Consider the following 20,830-nt stretch of genomic DNA (forward strand, 5'->3'; position numbering starts at 1 on the left):
CGCCAGCTTGGTGGGATCGAATTAACGATAACCAGTTGGCGTAGCGGCGCCGCCGTCGCGTGCCCGAATACGCGGGGCACGTAGGTACGTATAGGTACTGCAGCAGCGGATGGATGGGTAACGTAAATGCGTTTCCGGTTGTTATGTTTGAATTAAAATATATTGGTTATTATTATCTCACCGGGCTGGAGGCCGTTCCAGTTTTACTTTCATATTATTTTTATCACAATTTATCGTCTCTTACAATTGTAGTATAACATCAGTTGTTAACGTCGTGTACGAACCATGTGGCGAATAAAATGTGTTTGGAAACTTATACGGTCAGCTTTAATACATTTTATGACATGCAGTACGCGCTTGATTATGATTTAAATATTATATTTTTTTCTTAGTGATGCATTCGTGACGAGATATTTTATGTGATATTAACATACTTATACACTGTAGTGCGTATTACCAACATTTTATTATTATATTATTTAAAAACATTAATTTTTTTTAAAAATAATAACGTTAATCACTATTAAATAAATAAAAAAAAAACCAAAGATAACATTTTAAAACACATATAATATAGATAATATGTGAAATTTATTTTTCAATTTATTACTTTTAAGTTCATAACCATAAACTCAAATTGAGATAAAATAATATATTTACATTTAAAAGGTTTTCACGACTCAGTTATTAATTAATTTACAGATTTTGAATAGATTTGCATTTACTCAAAGCTTATATATTTTTATGACTTATGAATAAAATGGATCAATTTCGGCATTGAATCAACCAACTACCAACATTTAGATAAATTCGTATTATTCAGTATTATGCCATGTAATATTTTGAACTTTATACTTCTATTCCTTTGAAAATGTGCTAACTGGGTATACATTTTGTTTGATTTTTAAATTTTACATTAACAATATTTTATAGTATTGATTTTCATAATCTAATATTTGCCTATTTCAGTTGTTATTATTTTAGTGCTTTTTTAATTTTTATTTATTGAAATTTCCTAAGGTGTCTAAATCTTAAAATTATAATAATTTCTCATTATTTTGTAATATAATTCAGACTAAAATGGAAAAATTGTAGGGCTTAGAACAACAACTTGATAAATCAACTTTTTTAAATTACTTAGGGCTGATAAAACACGTTTTATTTTTATGATCAATCAATGCTAAAATTATTAATACCGACATTTTTAATTATCAAAATGATGATAAATAATAGTGTAATTTTCAGATTTAGTTTACTGTTTTTTATCTTTGGATAAAAGTAGTTCAAAGTTATGGACCCTGTGAATTTATCTGGTTTTAGCATCAAAAATATTGATAAAAATGTTTAATTTTATATAATCAAACTTAATATTCCAATTACTTCATTATTATTTATTATTTATTTTAACTTTTTAAAAATAGTGAAAACATAAATTAATTTATATAAAATGAAATCCAAAACTTAGTAAAAAAATAGACCATCAAAATTATCAATAGCTACATATTTTAAATTGAATAATTTATTGATATATTATAATTTTCAACTATTCTAATGATCGTAAATTCGTAAATAATTGTTGAAATTTATTTTATTATATTATCCTAAATCGTATTAGCTAATTAACTAATATCCTACTTACTTGGTCAAATAATATATGTTCATTATTTAAAGTGTTATTAACTTAACATTTTATTAAGCTATAAAGAATTACTCTACATAATTATTATATTTACTAAAAAGTAAAATAAATCATAATCGGATAATCATATAGATTGATCCTTAGAATCTCATTTATATATTAATTTTAAAAATTAAGAAATTAAGTTAAGATAATTTAATAAAGAAAATAATTAATTAATATTATGTTAATAATAACACAACATGATATATTATTATAGTCATTACACAATTACGAAGATGAAGAAACCTAATAAGAACCTATTTATTTAACTAAATTGTATTATTTTTGTTATTCGTTATTTAAACTGTGACGTAATAAATATTTTCAACCCATTGTTTGGAATTATTCTATTATTGTATTACGGTACTTGGTTCATGGTTGTATTCATAAGAATCTGAAATACTTGCTTTGAAACACATTTTGTTATAAATACAATAAGAATTGTTAGAAATATAGGTACAATGTTTTAATGAAACTAATAAGTACCAAATTATCAAAATATTAATACTATGTGTAATTATTATACATTTTGTACAAAAATACGAAATTATACATTTCTGTGTTTATACATTTTACCCATACACATTACAATAATACATATTATATTATATTGCATTTAGGTTAAATTTAATCAAATCTAGTAATTTGAAGACAAATGTAATTCAAATTTATCTATATTAAGTATGAATTAGTACAAATGTCAAATACTGTAATAATAATAATGTAATTATTATACGTTAAAACTTATATTTTTTATTTATGCACAAAAAAATATGTATCAAGAATAAACGTATAAAGTGTTTTTGCATAGTGTTGAATGTGATAGTTAAATTCAAAAATTGTATATTTTGTTTAAATAAACGACTTGAATAAAAATGTTATTATTCTATTACATTAATGATATAAATTAATTCTATAGGTATGAAACAATCAAACAACCGTATTATTACATGTTTGTATCGTTAAACATTAGAATTTGACAAATTGTGTGTACCCAAAAAAGGTTATTGACGCTAAACTTATATCATTTTAACTAGTCTATACTCTACTTAGTTATGGAAATCATTTTACAAGTAAATCTGCTTTCTCCACCTGTCATAAGTCGTAACCATCATTGCTGTCACTGAAACTAATATATTGGATTGGTGGCTAACGGTATTGTGTAATACGAATAATGTCGGCTATGTCTACGTAGCAGGTGTATTGATAGTGTCGTTTCCTTAAAAAGGCCATATTGTGTTAGTGTTATTTCAAATAAATTAATGTTATCTGCGCCAATATTGTCTCACTAAGAGAAATTATATGAACTCGTTAGGTACTGTCTGATACACATCAACACATCGCATAGGTATTATTATTTAACGACTTATGTACAACACGCTATTCGAGATATTCTTGGAAATTCTGTGCGTTGCTTGCAATATATTTTATACACGTAATACAGTACGTAATATTTTTATTGAAAAACTGCATCTAAAATATTAATATTGGTAGTTAATCTTAATACATACAAATTGATTCTGACGACATGATTTTTTTGATCATTAGAAAACTAGAAACATGACAAGGAGATGTAATAATAACGGAAGTCATTTATTATTATTGTTGATTCTATTCAATTATATACCTAAATATCTAATATACCTACTATCTAGTCGTACTAAATCTGAAAAATGTTACCATATACACCTATATATAGTATTTAAACGGTAGTTAAAATTTCTGTACAATAATACTGAATTTCCTACTTATCTTTAATGAAAACTTAATAATAATAATAATTCAACTATCAGGAAATCTGTAACTTTATAATATATTATAAATATTTTTTAACTAAGTGAACAACCTATAAAACCCATTTACGATTATAAACTCGTAAAGTCGCAAACATTATGGTATTTAAACAATGTACCTACATATTACTTATTATATAAATTTATTTTTTACATAATAAATGATATTTAATAACACATTAGCAGCTTTTACTTTAAGTAAACTTTAAAAACGAGTTTTATATGTAAAAATAAGTACATATATGTATGATACCTTTCATAACTACTGTTCCTTATTTAATCATAAAATATTTTCTACTTGCTAAAAGTAGGTAAATGAAGTTTAAATACCTTGTTAAAACAGCTTAGTAAATATATTCAAAATATATGACAAGAAATATCGAAATATATACAATATGTAATTTATACATTTATACATTTAAAAACAAATTTATTTTAGAACTAAATTATATAAAAAAATTCATTTCAAACATCATTAAAGTAAAATATTTCATAAACCAACCAAACATTACTTAAAACACTATTAATCATTTTCCAAAGGCATATTGTATTTAATTTATTTACCTATTTAAATATTTTATAGATAAAAATAACTAATGTAGATTATATTGTTATTCTAGAAAATTATAGTAACATAAAATATTATTAATTATTATATATATATATTATATACTAATATACCTACTATAATTTATGATACATTGGTCAACAATAGTCTGATATTTTGACACTGTAAAAAGTAAATAATATAATATTAATATATTATTACAAACTTAAATTACAAGCCAAAATAGTGCTAAAATGCTCAGCAACGTTTGACAATAATCACCTACGAATGTTAATGGTACTTAATAATTATAACACATGAAAAATATTTTATAGGTGATTACAGTGTAAAATTTTAACTTGTAATATTTCAACAACATAATTTTGAACTAGCTAACATAAAATTAAAGCCATAAGAGAATATTTATAATTACCGACAAGAAGAAAAATCATATTTTAAATTATTAAAAATATGTTGTATGTATAAAAATAATTTTGTATGTTATATTAGGTACTATTATTTGTTTTGCAAATGTACCTATATAACAGGTACATTTAAACTGAAGACTATTTTAAATTATTTACATAAGCACTTCATTAAATTAAATTAAAATATTTATCAAGAATTTCCTTCACTAAAGTATAGTTAAATAAGTCAGATTGTTTACAACAAATGATTCTTATTATATAAGAGTACCTGTGATTCCTAGTAATACCTATGCATCAGTTTCCGGTGATATTCACCCACGCGTAAAAAACCATTGCTTGATTTAATGAAAACAAAAAGACGCGAAATTGCATGAATTTCTCATAATTAGTATCTTTCTTTAATCATTATAGTAACTAGAATATTTTTAATTCGATATTCTAGTTTAATAAAAACCAAAATAACAAATGATTATAATTTTTTTTTATTAACCAATAATTGTTATTATTACTTAGGTTCAATAAACAATAAACTACAGTTGTTAAATGTCCCATGTAAAATAATAACATACACTGAAACCTTGATTTAAATATAGCAATAGTTTAGATTTTAATATATGATAAGAAGTAACCAACAATATAAACAAAAATTGTTTTATATTATCACAATTTGTATAACTATAAAAAAAAATAGTATAATGCTAACAAGAAAACTTTTTGATGTCAAATTCTATTGTCATAATACGAATACATTAATACACCGTTAATATCTAAGCATAATGACAAGATATTAAAAATTAAATTATCGGTTAAGAGATACTTAAATAATAAGTAAATTTATTGTGTAAATTGACTTGTGTATTTTAATATTATAACATAATATTTATTTAATAACAAATTATTATTTAAATTAATGTTACATCTTACATAATTTTAACATTACATTGTCATCGACAACTGTTTCCATTATATTACAAATAAACTACATAATAATATCAAATATGTAGAATATTTTAAAATTACCATCTTAATATTAAAGTAAACATAATTTATACAATATATATAATATAATACATAACTACAATAATTTCAAAATAGATAATATTACAAAAATAGTTTGTGAGTATTATACCTTATTATTTCAATGTACAATTTATTGCATATAGGACTAAATCGAAGTTATCGACGTGGTTTTACTGTGCATTTTACTTAACAAACTGAAACAGCTGCATATTTAAGTTATTTTATCATCATAAGATGATTGACGACAATCGTTTTTTTCGTTTGTCATCGCATTATGGTATAGAATATGGGGATTGTGGAGTAAAATGAGTAACAATGAGACCTGAGAGTAATTTCTGCAGAAATTATAATTTAATTTATTATAAGAAATTCTATATTTTTAAATAATTAAGAAAAAATAACTTAAGGTAGCAAAAATTCGTAATATTTACGCAACACTATTTTTCGGAAAATTTGATTTTTTTTCTATTCAGTATGATATAATTAAAGATATAATTTTAATTTAAAAATAGTTTGAATTTTTATGAAGCTTTATTATAATCAAAGACATTTGATAATTTGAAATTTGTTTAGTTGTTTTTCGATTTATGTTCATACTTCAACATATTTTTTTCTGTTATAACCTGAAAATTGTATGCAGTTTGTCACAAGTTGACGCAAATAAAAAATATTAAAAACACATGGTGGTTATTTTTATAATCATTTTTTTTTATGTTATAATTCTCCGGTTTTTTTTCACTCAGAATTTAATTTTTTTTAATCAATTATTTTATCATTCAAATTAAATGATGCTGATATTGATACTATGAAACAGTAGCTAGTAATTAGTTTTCATGCATGATACTCGATTGCGTGCAGGCATTATGTCTTCCGAATTTTTTGACGATTCATTTCAGTACAACAAAATATTATATTATCAAATTTAATATTAATATTAATTTTTTTATTTGTAAACTTCATAATCTATAGCCGTATAACGGTTCCCTAAATCCTAAGCCCAATTTGATAAATCATGCCTAAATAATGTAGATTTAGTCATAAAGGCCTAACAATTAATTTTGTGTGAAACATTAACAAAAATGATATCAATAAAATAAGAATAAGAATAATCAAAACAATATGAGCAACATTAAAGAACAATAAATACCTATTACTCTAAAATTTAATTATAATAAATAAATAAATTTGGATTGTAATAAATCCAAAAATAGTTAAGATAATATAAAAACTACTAATTAGTAATTAAAAACTAAAAGTTATATTGACACGTGATAAATTGATTTCTAATATTAAAGTTAACAAAAAATATTTTTTTAAATTTGTAAAGATTATCAAAAAGTTAAATAGGTATTATGCAAAAACTCAACTAGTTAAAAAATTTAAATTAGTTTAGATCTTAGAAATTCTTTTTTTTAGTTGGTACCATTCATATGTTTATATTTTACAAGAAAAATAGTAAATCATATTATTCTATAATTTCACATATCTATATTAAGATTTATAGATAATATGATTTATTTTAATAAATATTGATTGATTTAATAAACAATTAAATTAATTTAAAATTATTAAAAATATGTTGCATTGCTTTATGTGATCAATCATCTCAAATTTTGGGATTTCTTAAGAACTTATGGACTCAATTGTATTGTTAAAAAGATGCTACCTACTTAATTAGGCTGTAGCCAATTGCCAGTTTTTATAATATGATTTTTTGATTATAATAGATGATTGACGTATACATTATATATAAACTAAAGTTGATAAAAAGTAAGGAATTATTTAATCAAATATTTAATAATTTTTTTAAGAAAAAAAGCTATATATAATACTTCATAGCGATGCCCATGTTATAAAAATGTTATTATTTAAAAATCGTTTTTTTTTTTTTTAAATAGCTTATCATACATTTGGAAAATTCCCAAATTTTATTTTCATTAAACTTTTGTTTATTCCGAGGGTCCTAGTGTCCTTACACCCGAGAGTTGTGGTGTAGAAAAATTATATCGATAAGCAGTAAGCCAATAGTTGTAGCGGTACCTATTACAGTCATAGTTTCTATTTTCAGCAAAAATTCGATGACGCAACTACGTGGGAGCTTATCTGAGCGGTGCTTTCCACTTTGCAGTGCAAATGGCCACTTGACCACAGGAAGTCGAAAAACTGGTCCGGATCGTCTGCATTGTATCCCGTATGTCACCACGGTTCAGAGAAAGTGGTTTCCCGGTTAAATCCAGTCTGTGCATACTTATGATCGCGGTGTTTAACTAAATAGATTGCAGTCTGGTTTCTTTGGCGCGAGATAATTTCACCCGAACGGATGGCCAACGAGAATACATTTTTCGTATACTATACACAAACAAGAATGTATATTTTCGTTGACATTTAAGCAAAATAATGTTTATTGATGGCAGATTCGAAAGTACCAGTATTATGTATAATATATAAGTAAATAATATTACCAAACATTATATACCAATGCAAATATTTAATCCTATAATAGAGTGTATAACAAGTATTACGTGACGATGCCCGTATTTTGCTATTAATTATTATTATTGTTTATACAAATCAACGTATAATATTGTTTTATTTTTAAATTGATAAATATTATATTATAGGTCACAAATCGGTTTATTCAAAACGAAAATATTTTTATTGCAATTTTAACGTTTCGACAGAATATTACTTTGAATCGTTAATATCATAAATATTAAATATTATGTGAGCATTAAAATAGCAAATACCTATGGTAAAAGTGCAGTTAACGAATATCCAATTAACACTTATTAACTAATGGCAATTTATAAATCATAATTAGTAACATGTCAAAATAAGGAATTATGATACAAGAAATATTATTTATAATTTTTGTATTTAAATTGACTTTATGTTAAAAAAGTTATTGCTATATTGGTTAATAATATTATAATATTATATTTTATCAATCATGTAATATCATAATATAATATATATTAAATGCTGTAACATAATATTAATTTGTTTGAGTATCTGAAATTTTTTTTTATCAGTTTAGAAGAAAAAATGGATTAATAAAAAAATATCTATGTGTTTATTTATTTTCATGTAATGAATGATGATGAAATAAAATAACCTCCATAATACTTGTAAGTATGTATATGACCTTTATCAGATCTTATCTTTAATACAGGCACATATTTAAGTAGGATCCCAAGGATCCTTGGATCTAGACTCCAAATTTAAGGAATTTTTATGGGCCCTTTATTCAAAATCACAACATTATATAGTTTTCATGACACTAAATAGGTAATTTAGATAAAATTATGAATCTTAGATCCTGAACGAATAACAAACGTTTTGGTTTTAGAATAATGTGTTTTTGTTTCTGTACACGTTTTACGGTAAAAAATTGCTCAGATCTCCAATTTCAAAGCTGTTTCTGGTAGCAAATTGGATCTAATTATTCCAATTATAGTACTTTCTGTTAAACCAGTTATTGACTAAACAATTATTATTTGTTTTAATTACAATATATTATTCAAAAATAAATAATTATAGAGACTTTATTATTATATAATATGATATTAGTATAAATATTTAATAGATAACGTATGATTTTAAAATTACGTTTGCTCTTTTTATGCTACTCATTTTAAATAATCTACAATTGTTCGTATGATTTATCATTGAATTCACATTTACAACATTATTACAGTGATCTATATAATGACGATGAGACACTTGTTATAAAGAAGAGTAAATTCTCTATTTTTTTTTTTTTTTTTTTAACAAACACGTATTTCGAATAGTTATACTTAATAATATATCTAATAATAAATTTACAATTTAAAACTAAATGTTGAGTCCAAATGTAAGTAAGTCTTATTATAAAAATATTAAATGTAATTATTATATTACACTATTTTGTCCTATAAAAGGGTTTGGTAAAAATAAATCTTAATTAATTCTACCACGACATTTAGAATGCTAGGTACATCGTATACTTAACATATATATTAAATTTAATACATGACGCATGCATAAAACATGTTTATATATTAACCTGATCTTATTGATTATAAGTAAATTATTAGGTACACTTAAATAATTAAATGTTTGATAAAATATAACTATGCATTGTTTAGTATGTTAAACTAGTATTTATTAATTTAAAAATGAAAATAGATATAAATCAAAAAATATTTTATACGATTAAGTAACTTATAAAATATGTATAACTTGTATAAAGTATAATGGGTAGTTATTAGTTACATCATTCTTCACTATTAAACGAGCATTTAGGTATTATCTTTAGGTTTATGAAAATTAATCGTTTGACACTTAAATTATACAATGAGGTAAATCGTATATAAGTATATCATAATATGTGATTAAATAATTTAATCCGCAATATTAGATGAATGTGAATAAATAGTCCAATATTATCCATGTATTTGATTTGTATGTTCCTTGCCTTCATATGCTTGTAAAAATCAAAATAAAATAATACTAATTTATAATTTGGTTCTTGATAATCATTTAAAATATTAAACTAAATAAACTAATTTTAATTTAAAAGTTTGTTTTTATTATAAACTTGGTTGTATTATTCTCTTAAAATATATTATGATGTATGGGATTCGACACTAAAAATACCTATCAAAAAAAAAGTTTAATTTGAGCTAAAGAGTTTATAGTTTATTGAGTATTACAATGAAGTATATCAATATATTTTCAATAGATCACAATAATTGTATATCCCACTTATTTTTATGTATCACATTTACATAATATTAAATATTTTATTATTTTAAAATAAAAATGTGCATTATCTTTTGATCATTATAGCGAACTAATACGTAATTTCTTATACATAATATTAATCGTTATTTTAGCTCTGTCTGTAATTATATTATTTAATAAACCAACAATTAAATGTTAATGGTTATTATAAAAAAATCATTTTTTTAAATGTTCATGTTATTGTTAATTTTTGTTTATTCGAAATAAATTATGTTACAATTTTTAACTTTCAGTATGAAAATATATGAACAAAAATTGAAAATATTTTTTTGTTAAAATATATGTTGTAATAAACTTAGAGTATAATGAACATCAACATAAATACCTACTCTTTTATTTCTGATGTTAACATTAAAGATGTTGTCATATATGATTACAATTGTTATCATTATTGACTTCCTATAGGAAATGTAAAATATGAAAAAAATATTGATTTAATGTATATTATGTAGTCTATGTGTATCTTATGAGGTGTTCATTTATTTTTTAAAAGAACATAATATTTTTATTTAAGTATAATAATATATTATAATATAAATAAATAATAAATTCAACATTATAATTAATAATAGTAAAATGCATTTTAATGATAGTAAATAATGAAGCTTACGCATTTAGAATTATTTTAACTAATAGCCGTTGTTTTTTTTCTTTTTTTAAGTCTGTTTCTGTAGGCGTGATTTTGGAGTGGTTTAGAGTGTGATCGTGTAGATATGTGATATATAAAAGGTAAATTATTTATCACAACAGATAACCAGTATTCTCAATTATTATTAGGAGCAATAGAAACTGTGTTGTACTTTATTTAGAATATTAGTAAATTAGTCACCAACATAATAATAGTCTTAGTGGTTAAATAATAAGAGTATTATAATACATCATAGTTTGATTTGATTTGAATAATCCAAAGTATATATGATGTAAGAATTATTTTTTAAAATTGTTTTCCTGAACTATTTAATATTTATTTTTACCGCATCTTATAATAATAATACAATGATTATTTAAAGTATATGTATATTATGTCATCTATACACAACCCCTTAATATTATATATAGCTGAAATTACAATAGGTATGAAGTATTATTATATTTTAGTTCTTGCTTATGATTGCCCATGTTTTTTTTATACATTACATTATACTAGTCTTTAAGTCATATTATCGTATAATATATAAATCATCATATTTAATTCTGAATATTTTGATATTATATTTATATTATATTATTATTGTACACTATACACCTGATAATGTATATTATATATAATATATACATATATTGAGATATTTCAATCTCAATTTTCAAAGGGGATTAAAGTAAATCTAACTTATGTAATTTATGAGTTATATTATGCCTAAAATATCAATTGAAAACAATTCAAGATGCTTAATTTATCAAAGTTTGTGTTATTATTACTCGACTTTAATATCACAAATTTAGTATTTATCTAATTTTCTATCATGTTAATCTTCTCATTATAATGGATACTAGTTCAATAGATAATATTAATATTATTATTCAATAGCCTATCGAAAATAATATAACTGAGTTTGTATGTGTCTATATTAGTAAGTTAAAATTGAACTATTCTAAATTTGTATTTTTTTCAGTAATTGGCTTTAATTGACAACTCTAAACCTTTGTTTTTACATTAAGTGATATAGGCAAAAAAATAAAAAAATTATTTTAAAATTAATTAAGTTAGTTTTAATATTTAATAATTAATCATAACATAAATGGTACCGGAATCAAAAATATAATATATAATAATAATATTAATTTATTACCATACATTTTCAATATGTAGGTTTAAATCACAGAATGGACTTTTTTCAATTATTATTTATAATAATCTTTTGATTACATTTAGTACATTTAGTATTATTTTTTAAATTTATTGACATTATAGTTATAGCATCATTTTTATCTTTACTATACAATATTATACTAAAACATTTTTAAAAGTTTTTATTATCCAATACGTAGTTTTTTGAAATATTTTTATCAATAGGGAGGATAGTATGCTATAGGTAAGAAGTAGTATTTGAAATTAAAAACAAAAAATTGTAAAACACCAGAAATTATGAGAAATTATATTTTAGCCAATTACATCTACTACATTGATTAAAAATACAAGTACCCCAAGTTTATTTAAGATTTTTCATTATTTATAAATTTATATTATCATTAACTAAGTTGAAAAATTATAAAATTATAAGACTTCATTGTTAGAATATATTATTATTGTTATAAAATATTAATGTATCTTTTGTGTTTAATTATTTAATATACATTAATTTTTATATTAAAAATTATTGTATTATGTATTATTCAGTGTTTAAAGTGATAAAATTCAACAAAATAACAAATACATGAAATTTATAATTAGTTAAAAATCTATACAATTTAATAGCTAAGACATTTTTTTAAAATTTTTTTACAACGTTTTTCATAAACATATTTGATTGAAATCTAAAGAATACACTATATAACAATTTTTTTATTAGCATTTTAAGATCAAATTTGTACAAAATTCAAAATCTAAACAAAAATAACAGTTAATTTATTTTTTTTAATTTAAAAATATTATTCACGAGGAATTGAAATGTTTATATATTATATAATATATTATTAAATTTTACTTAACACAATAACATAGGTACAGATTAAAAACATTTAATTTTTTTTATTGCACAATCACAATCTGTTTAAATAATTTTTGAATAACAAGTGAATGTAATGATAGAAAAAAAGACTTGTTTCGGGGAATAAAGAAACCACCCAATGGAAGAACTTCTAACATTTAAATAAATTGTAAGCTAGCTCTTTATAGCATGAACCTATTCATACCAGTTACATCGTTTTATGGTAAATCGGCATTGACTCATAAGTATTAATAACAATACTAAATTATGTACATTTTATATACTATTATAATAATTAAATATTTATAATATAATAAATGTCATGTTTGAAGAATTGTTCAAAGCCTAAATTATATATTATTGACCCATCTCGGTTATTATTGCAATATTCAATAGCCAATAGGTAATATATATTCTCTGAAAATCGGTATCGGCAATAACAGTCTACCTTTAACATGGTCTTATTATTTTTTTTTCATTATGACGAACCACTACCTAAGTAGTAATAAAAAACCCTTTCATGTCTGAGATTTTGTTGTATTTTTAGTATGTAATAATTTTTTTTTGTCCAGACGACCTTCAACATTTTAAATGTTTATTTTATTACCAAAAAAAAAAAAATAATAATAATAAATAATGTGTAGATAAAAGAAATGTTAATGACAAGTCAGGCCATAGATAATTGAAGAAACGCAATGGTCTCTAAAAACTGATCGATGAAAGCGAAATCTGCCTTCTAAATTTATCAGGTATAATAAACGATAGGACCAACACACATTGCTTGCTCACAAGATGGACAGACCTGAACAAATAATATTGTTTGAAGAATAATGATAAAAAACCAACCGTTTCCACAGCGAATACGATTTGAAACACTTTTTAGAACAACTTGAGTCAATTCATCACACACGTACATTATTATTATTATTTTTATTAAAAGTATTGTCTATTTCAGTGAAGAAATTTTCAGTAAGGATGTCCATCTCTATCATCATTCTTATTAATATTTTACATTGTTCTTCAAAAACCTCACACCATCTACAATCGATAGTATTGATAAAAATTCGTATTTCAATCACGTTTTTTATTTTCATATTTCCGGTATTCATTAAATTTTTAAAACATATAGGCATATTTCTTTTAAAAAAAATTATCATTTTCTGCAAAATTTCTTTTTATGTGATAAAATTGTATTCATTTGACAATCTATTATCTATTAAAATATATTCTATATCAATTTAGTTATATAAATTACTTTTGAAATTTTATTTATATCTAAGTAAAATAAAATAAAATTTAAGTTATTATCTGTTTTACTTGTTATTTATTGTCAATATAAATGAAGTATAGTTTTTAATGAGCAATAATAACATATTAAATCCAATGCTTCCATCGCTCTAAAAGCACTCAATTAATTCACAGTTTATAAAATTATTAAGTCGAGTAATATTTCAATGTTTTCTAAAAGTTTAACTATTATGAAGAATTTAAGTTTTAAAAAAAATTACACGGCCTTGTAAACTGTAACAATATAATCAAATATTTCATTAAAAAAAAATATATTCAAATTAAATTACAATTAACACGGTTTTATTTTTAAATACATTTTACAGTATGTTTGTTTAGATTGATAAAGTTAAAAAGACTATTATTTCAAACGCATTAAACGATGATTGTATCTTAAAATTAGAAAAATAAATAACATTAAACAATGTTTGGAATCAAACGAAATAATATACACAGATTTTTATGAGTTGCATACGTTGTTAAATACATTTTGTCACTAGTTATACAAATCTTCGAGCATGTTAATATATTTTTATCTAATAATGAATTTATGCAAATTTTGATTTTGGGAATTTATATGTATACTTAAAAATCAAATTATTAATTATTTAAATTTGTATACCATTCGTAAATTTTTCAAATTAAAACTAACCTCTTTTACTAAAAATTATAATTATTATATATAATTAAATTCTATAAGCAATGGCGATGTATTTAAATTAGAATTTAAATAAATAGTTTCTGAGTTATTAAAATGTGTAAACACTGAAAGTTATGATTAATTGTGCCTAAAAACAGGCTTAAACAAACATAAAACAGAAATACAAATTACAAACTTAAATATACTTAAAAATTCTAAAAAATCAAAATTTATTTGAATGAATTCATTATTAAAGGAAAAAAACAGGAGGTGAAAATGATTGGTGAATCACTTTGTATATGGGAATGTCGCGGGAGAATGAACAACAAAACACACCGTACGCATATTATATACCTAATATTAATATTATTGTTCAAGTAAATAAATCACGTGACCACGATCCGTTTTAAGGGTTTAACAGTAGTCTTGTCGCCGAACTCTGGTGATTTATTTTCTTCGTTTTTGGTTTCGGTGCTGCCACCGCTGACGCTGCCGCCGCCGTCGTCATCGTTTCGCTCGTCAGACTTTTCACCGGACGTCCCTGTACTTTGTCCCACCTTGTCCTCTAGCGGTTGTTGCTCTGACGACCCAGTGGCCGTAGTGTGCGACACGTGTGTCGACCCGGAACCTTGGTACGACGTCGGCTGCAGCGACGGTCTCGACGACGACGCCTTGTGCTGGTGTTGTTGATGGCTCGGGTGTTTCGGGAGCGTTTCGTGCGATCGGTGGAACAATTGCGCTCCCGGAAACTTTCCAAGCCCGGGGACGCTTTGGCCGGCCAAACCTAGCCCGCCGCTGAAGCCTCCGCCGCCGAGGCCCGACGGAAAGCCGGCTACTAGTGGAGGGCCGCGCGGGTGCGTGGTGATAAAGCCGCCGGGTTGATGGACGAAATGCTGGCTGGGCGGTCCGTGGTGGTGCTGGACCTGTTGGTGGAAACCCGAGAACAGCGGCACCTGGGGCGGAAGTGGAGATGGCGACACAGTCGACGGGACAAGGACCAGAGTCTGATACGGGGCACCGGGTTGGCCGGAAGAGGGTATAAGCAGCATAATCGGTTGGCCGATGGGGGCGGGAGTCGATGGAAAAGGTGACTGGTGCAAGGGCTGATGCAGAGGTTGTTGCAGCGTGTTTGGCGCCAGTTCGTAGCTCTGATAGTGTTTCGGCTGTTTTATCAGGTGGTGATGGTAAGTTGCGGAGGGTTGCTGTTGGGCTTGTATTTTACCACTACCACCGCCGCCGCCGCCGCCCCCGAGGAAATCGTATTGCATCTTAGCCATTGACTCGTAACCGATTTGCTGCTGTTGTTGCTGGTGCTGGTTCTGTTGTTGTTGTTGTTGTTGTTGTTGTTGCTGCTGTTGCTGTTGCTGGTGCTGGCGATGTTTGAGATCGGACAGCGGATGTTGCTTGGCTACTGGTTGTGGCCCAAACAGGTCTTCGGCCGAGTAAGTTGCGGGTTCGGGCTGGTGTGGGTTTTGCACAAACTGCGAGTACATGGATCCACTCAGGGCTGGATGATTGGCCGGAAAAACGAACCGATACGGAAACCCAGCAGCTGAGGTCTGAATAGAAGGTCCAAAAATGGACGAAGCTCGAGACTGGAACCGTTCTCGTTCAGGGTAATAGTACGGATCGTTGTGTCGCGACTTGTCTTCGGCCCGTATGTAGTGCACCCTAGTCCTCGCGCTGCATGCCGCCAACGCGGTCGATGCCAAAAAACATACCTAAAACAAAATAAATACGATTTTTATTGAGTCATCGATTTTTTTCAATGCAATTTTATAGGCGGATGAGCTGCCACTTTTGCTGCTGCTGCAGTGGCTTCAAATCGTAAAATAAATCAGTATACTGTAGTACACGGGTTACTAAGATCTCACTAATTATATTTTCCAGGAAACGTGTTCGGTTTAACAAATACAGTGGTTTCCGAAAATATGAGCCTAGGTAGTGTAAATATAAAACATTATGGTGTAATGACCAGATAATGCTGTAGATATTTAATATAATTGCGTCTTGTCTTTGGCAAAACCATAACACAATGCTTGTGGTTACACGGTATTTTTCACGTTATCTCGAACGCGGAAGGATCTATACATATTTGTTATTACTTGTTCAACTAAATTGTACATGGCTCGATTTATTTGCCTTTATCAAAATTTGTAGTACCTACTGGCTACTGTACATTAGATTGAGTATCTAGAAAACGGTTTACCAAAAACTATAAGTTTCAACTACTTTTATTTTGGTAACATAAAGAAAATACTTTGATATTATTTTACCTTATACAATTATTAATAAGTATTAAATACTTAATATTATAATCATAATGACATAATACATATATGTAATAACTAATATGTATACAGATTAAAGTGGTTTTCATCAAGCATTAATTTAAATTCTAATTTTTAGAACAGGTTTTACTAAACCTTATTTTCAAATCAATCATGTAGAGTTTTTCGGAAATACAATCTTTTTTTAAAAATGAGAATTTCACTTGTTTAACATATTATTAATCAGATGATTTTTTGGAAAAATTTGTTCAACGGAATTAAATTAATAACAATAAAATATAAATAGATTAATGTTAATTTCTATAATTTTCAAAGTATTATAGCCCAAATATCCAATCCCTTTATTGGAACTATATTATCATCTCGATGACTTTTATTTATTAAACGTATTACTATTATAACATTACTTGATTCATTATATCACTGTATTTTATTTTATGTAATTTGGAAATTTTTTTGCGTGAATAAAGAATATTATTATTAATAGTATACAAAGTTTAATGGAGCAAAAATTACTCATTCAAATTTTGATTTCAATACATAAAAATTGATGGAAAAATTATCTGCTTATTCTACTTAACAATTAATTTATATAAAAAAATATTGGTTATCATTTGAAATAAAGAAGTTTCCCCCAGGACATCTCTTAAATAGTACAAAATATTTTATAGGGTTAAAACCAAACACCTTGTATTTACTCATAACTAATAATTAGGTACAAAATAATTTAATACATTACTGAGTTTATAGGCTTTGAAAATTACGTTGATAAATAACTATTTTATATTTTATTGACATTAGAAACATTTAAAACACTCAAATAAATACAACCAATCAATCAACTACATAGAATTGTAAGTTAAAATAAAAGTCATTAAAAGTAATGATTTGGTAATTAGATACGATGATAACTATAATCTTTATAAACACGATAAATTTATTAGCCGATACGAATCATTGGTGTATTGTAAAAATTGGGGAAAGTGGATAATATTGCGCGTTGTAATATTATTAAAGACTAAAGAATTATTTAGCAGGGCGGAAGAATAATATTTATAGGAAATTCGATTGGAAAAAAATAAAATGACTGGACAAAACGTAATTCTAAAATATTATCGGTATATTGTTTTTATATTCTCTATTGTTTCATTTATTTATTGTTATGAACATACCTACATCAACTTTATATAGGTACATACATACATCGTATACTATGTTATTTATACTACATTTTTCCCGAATTAACTATAAATGATTTCATTTCGAATAAGGTAGTAGTGACAAGTAGATAATTGAAATTCTAATGGTTTTTTTTTTATTTGCAATAAGAGAAAACTGTATTTATTTTTACCGTACTATTTTTTATCATAATTTTCTTTTAATTATTCAATCGAGTATTAAAAAGTAATATATATAATATATATGTTTAATTTATAACCCAGCTTATATATATTTAAAACTTATACAAATTATTAAATCACAATTCTTATTTTTATCTACTTCAATAAATATTACTATATATATATTAAAATAATTTTAATATTTCTAATAATGTATAAATACAATATAATATATTTTAAATAGTTGTAACATATAACCCAATGATTCATACATAAAAAACAATTTATTAGGTATTTGAATTCCAAATTTAAAAATTTTTATTAGATCGCAAATTCAAAAAATAATATTTGTTGTGATAATCTTTTAAATGCATTGTATACACAAATTAGTAATAAATAATAATAAATGGTAAGTAATAAGAAATTGCAAGGTAAATTATGTTGCCTACGTTTTATTTTTTGATTAAAAATGTTTTTCTTTAATTTTATATGTATATTTATTTCTACATTATTTTTAATATTTTCAAACGTAAAAATAAATTTTATTTAACCATAGATAGCTACAAATAATACAGTACAAATATCAGTGTTTATAAGTAATTATTTAACAAATTATTAAATTTTCAAAATGAATATTTCAATGAATTTTTAAGTTTAAATTATAGGTATTATGATTATTATAAAAATAATTTTAAGATATTATTCCTACGTATTAATAATAATATGCACTTACCGCAAACGTAGGTAACATGATAACGACAATGATTTTCCGCGATCACTGTCTACACACTATTGATGTCGGGAAACGTGCGAAAATGACCAAGACTGCATTTTCGAGATGTATTTCCCTCGTGACCACATGGGAAACGGTAGGAGGGGAGTTTGCTTCAAATCGTGCACGGATTGTTGGTAATTTAAATCGCTTTCATTCAAGCGAACGACAGGGAAACACCTCCGTGATCTTTTCCCTGCTGTGTATATATATAGTTATGCTTGCTAAACATAATAATCGAATAGGTTCAGCGATCGCGCGATGTAATCGAGCCATGTCACGGGCAATGTCATTTGCTACCACCACTACTGTTGTATTGATTAGATTTTGTCACTTTTGCATTAAATGGTTAGGAAATTTACCGAACGAGACACGTACAGGTACCCTTTATTTTTTACCTTTTGTCATGCGTTGATCAATGATATATCGAAGAATATAATGTACTTATATGTAATATCGTATAATTAAATTTATTATAATACGGAACAATATTATGTTTTATATATCGGGACCATCGGGTCGTTAATTTATGTATTAATATCGATATGTTCAAAACAGTTACAAATATATATTTTGATTATTTTAATGTAATTATTAATGGAATTATAAAACTCCCTAATATCTAAATATCTGCAAAAAGATAAATAAACCGACTACCGATCGCTACCCTAAGTTAATATATTTCGAAAGTGACTTCTCGGCATATATAAGCTATTGATAAGGATATATTTGAGTAAAAATATAATATTCTTTTACTCGCTAATATTCTACTATTGTTTTATGTCATTTAAATTATAAAATTCTTATGTATTAATATATCTTTCTTTTTATCTCATACTTATTCGCCCAAACGGTATTTTTAGTTGCATAAATTTTCGTCCAAATAGTATATATCTATTCGCCTAAACAGACCATATTTGGGGTTGATTTGTCCAAACAGTCTACGCCTATTTATATAATGCAAAAAACAAACAAAAAATTGAGGAAAAAAGAGAATACTTACACAAGTTCCATTTTTATTCATAAATGTTGACTAAAAATTATTTGCTGAGTAAAAATGCTTGAAAACTAAATACTAGATCCTAATAAGTTATTAATTTCTCAATTAAAAAATATAGAAAATCCATAGTTAAATAAAGTGTTTAAAAGCATTTTAAGTTAGAATTTTGATAAAATTCATAAAAATCCCGAAAATTAGTAAACCATTTTGTAGTATAAATTAAAAAATTGATAACAATTATTTTATATCTAAGATTAAAAAAAATAATACCAGAAAACAAAATTCATTTTTTATGATAATTTCAAATTCAAATGTTTATAACATTCGAATCATTCAATACTCACGTGTAAAATAATTATTTCTCCTTAAACAATTTTTGATATTTTATTGTATTTCAAAAAAAAAAAAAATAATAAGAAGAAGAATAGATACTAGACATTTTTACCAAGTGTTTATAATATTATCATTTTCTTTAAACGATACATTTAAAAAAATATATTTTTAAGTAATTATAGCATAGAATATTTTCAATTTTTTTCTTTTATAAATATCTATAAGTAAAAAGTTATTTACTGGGTCAAAATTTTTGAAAATGTAA

At 24.9% G+C, this 20,830-nt stretch overlaps 1 protein-coding gene across 1 annotated transcript; it reads right to left on the minus strand.

Annotated features, from left to right (window-relative positions):
- Positions 1 to 14,908: 14,908 nt before the first annotated feature.
- On the minus strand, positions 14,909 to 19,298 carry LOC113558436 (histone-lysine N-methyltransferase 2D-like). Its single transcript, XM_026963895.1, has 2 exons — positions 19,194 to 19,298; positions 14,909 to 16,550 (listed from the first exon to the last, which is right to left on the minus strand). Exons 1-2 carry the CDS (start codon positions 19,209 to 19,211, stop codon positions 15,216 to 15,218), a joined length of 1,353 nt encoding a protein of 450 aa, XP_026819696.1. The 5' UTR covers positions 19,212 to 19,298; the 3' UTR covers positions 14,909 to 15,215.
- Positions 19,299 to 20,830: the final 1,532 nt, after the last annotated feature.

Source organism: Rhopalosiphum maidis, chromosome 4, assembly GCF_003676215.2.
Source record: "Rhopalosiphum maidis isolate BTI-1 chromosome 4, ASM367621v3, whole genome shotgun sequence".
Classification (NCBI taxonomy): domain Eukaryota; kingdom Metazoa; phylum Arthropoda; class Insecta; order Hemiptera; family Aphididae; genus Rhopalosiphum; species Rhopalosiphum maidis.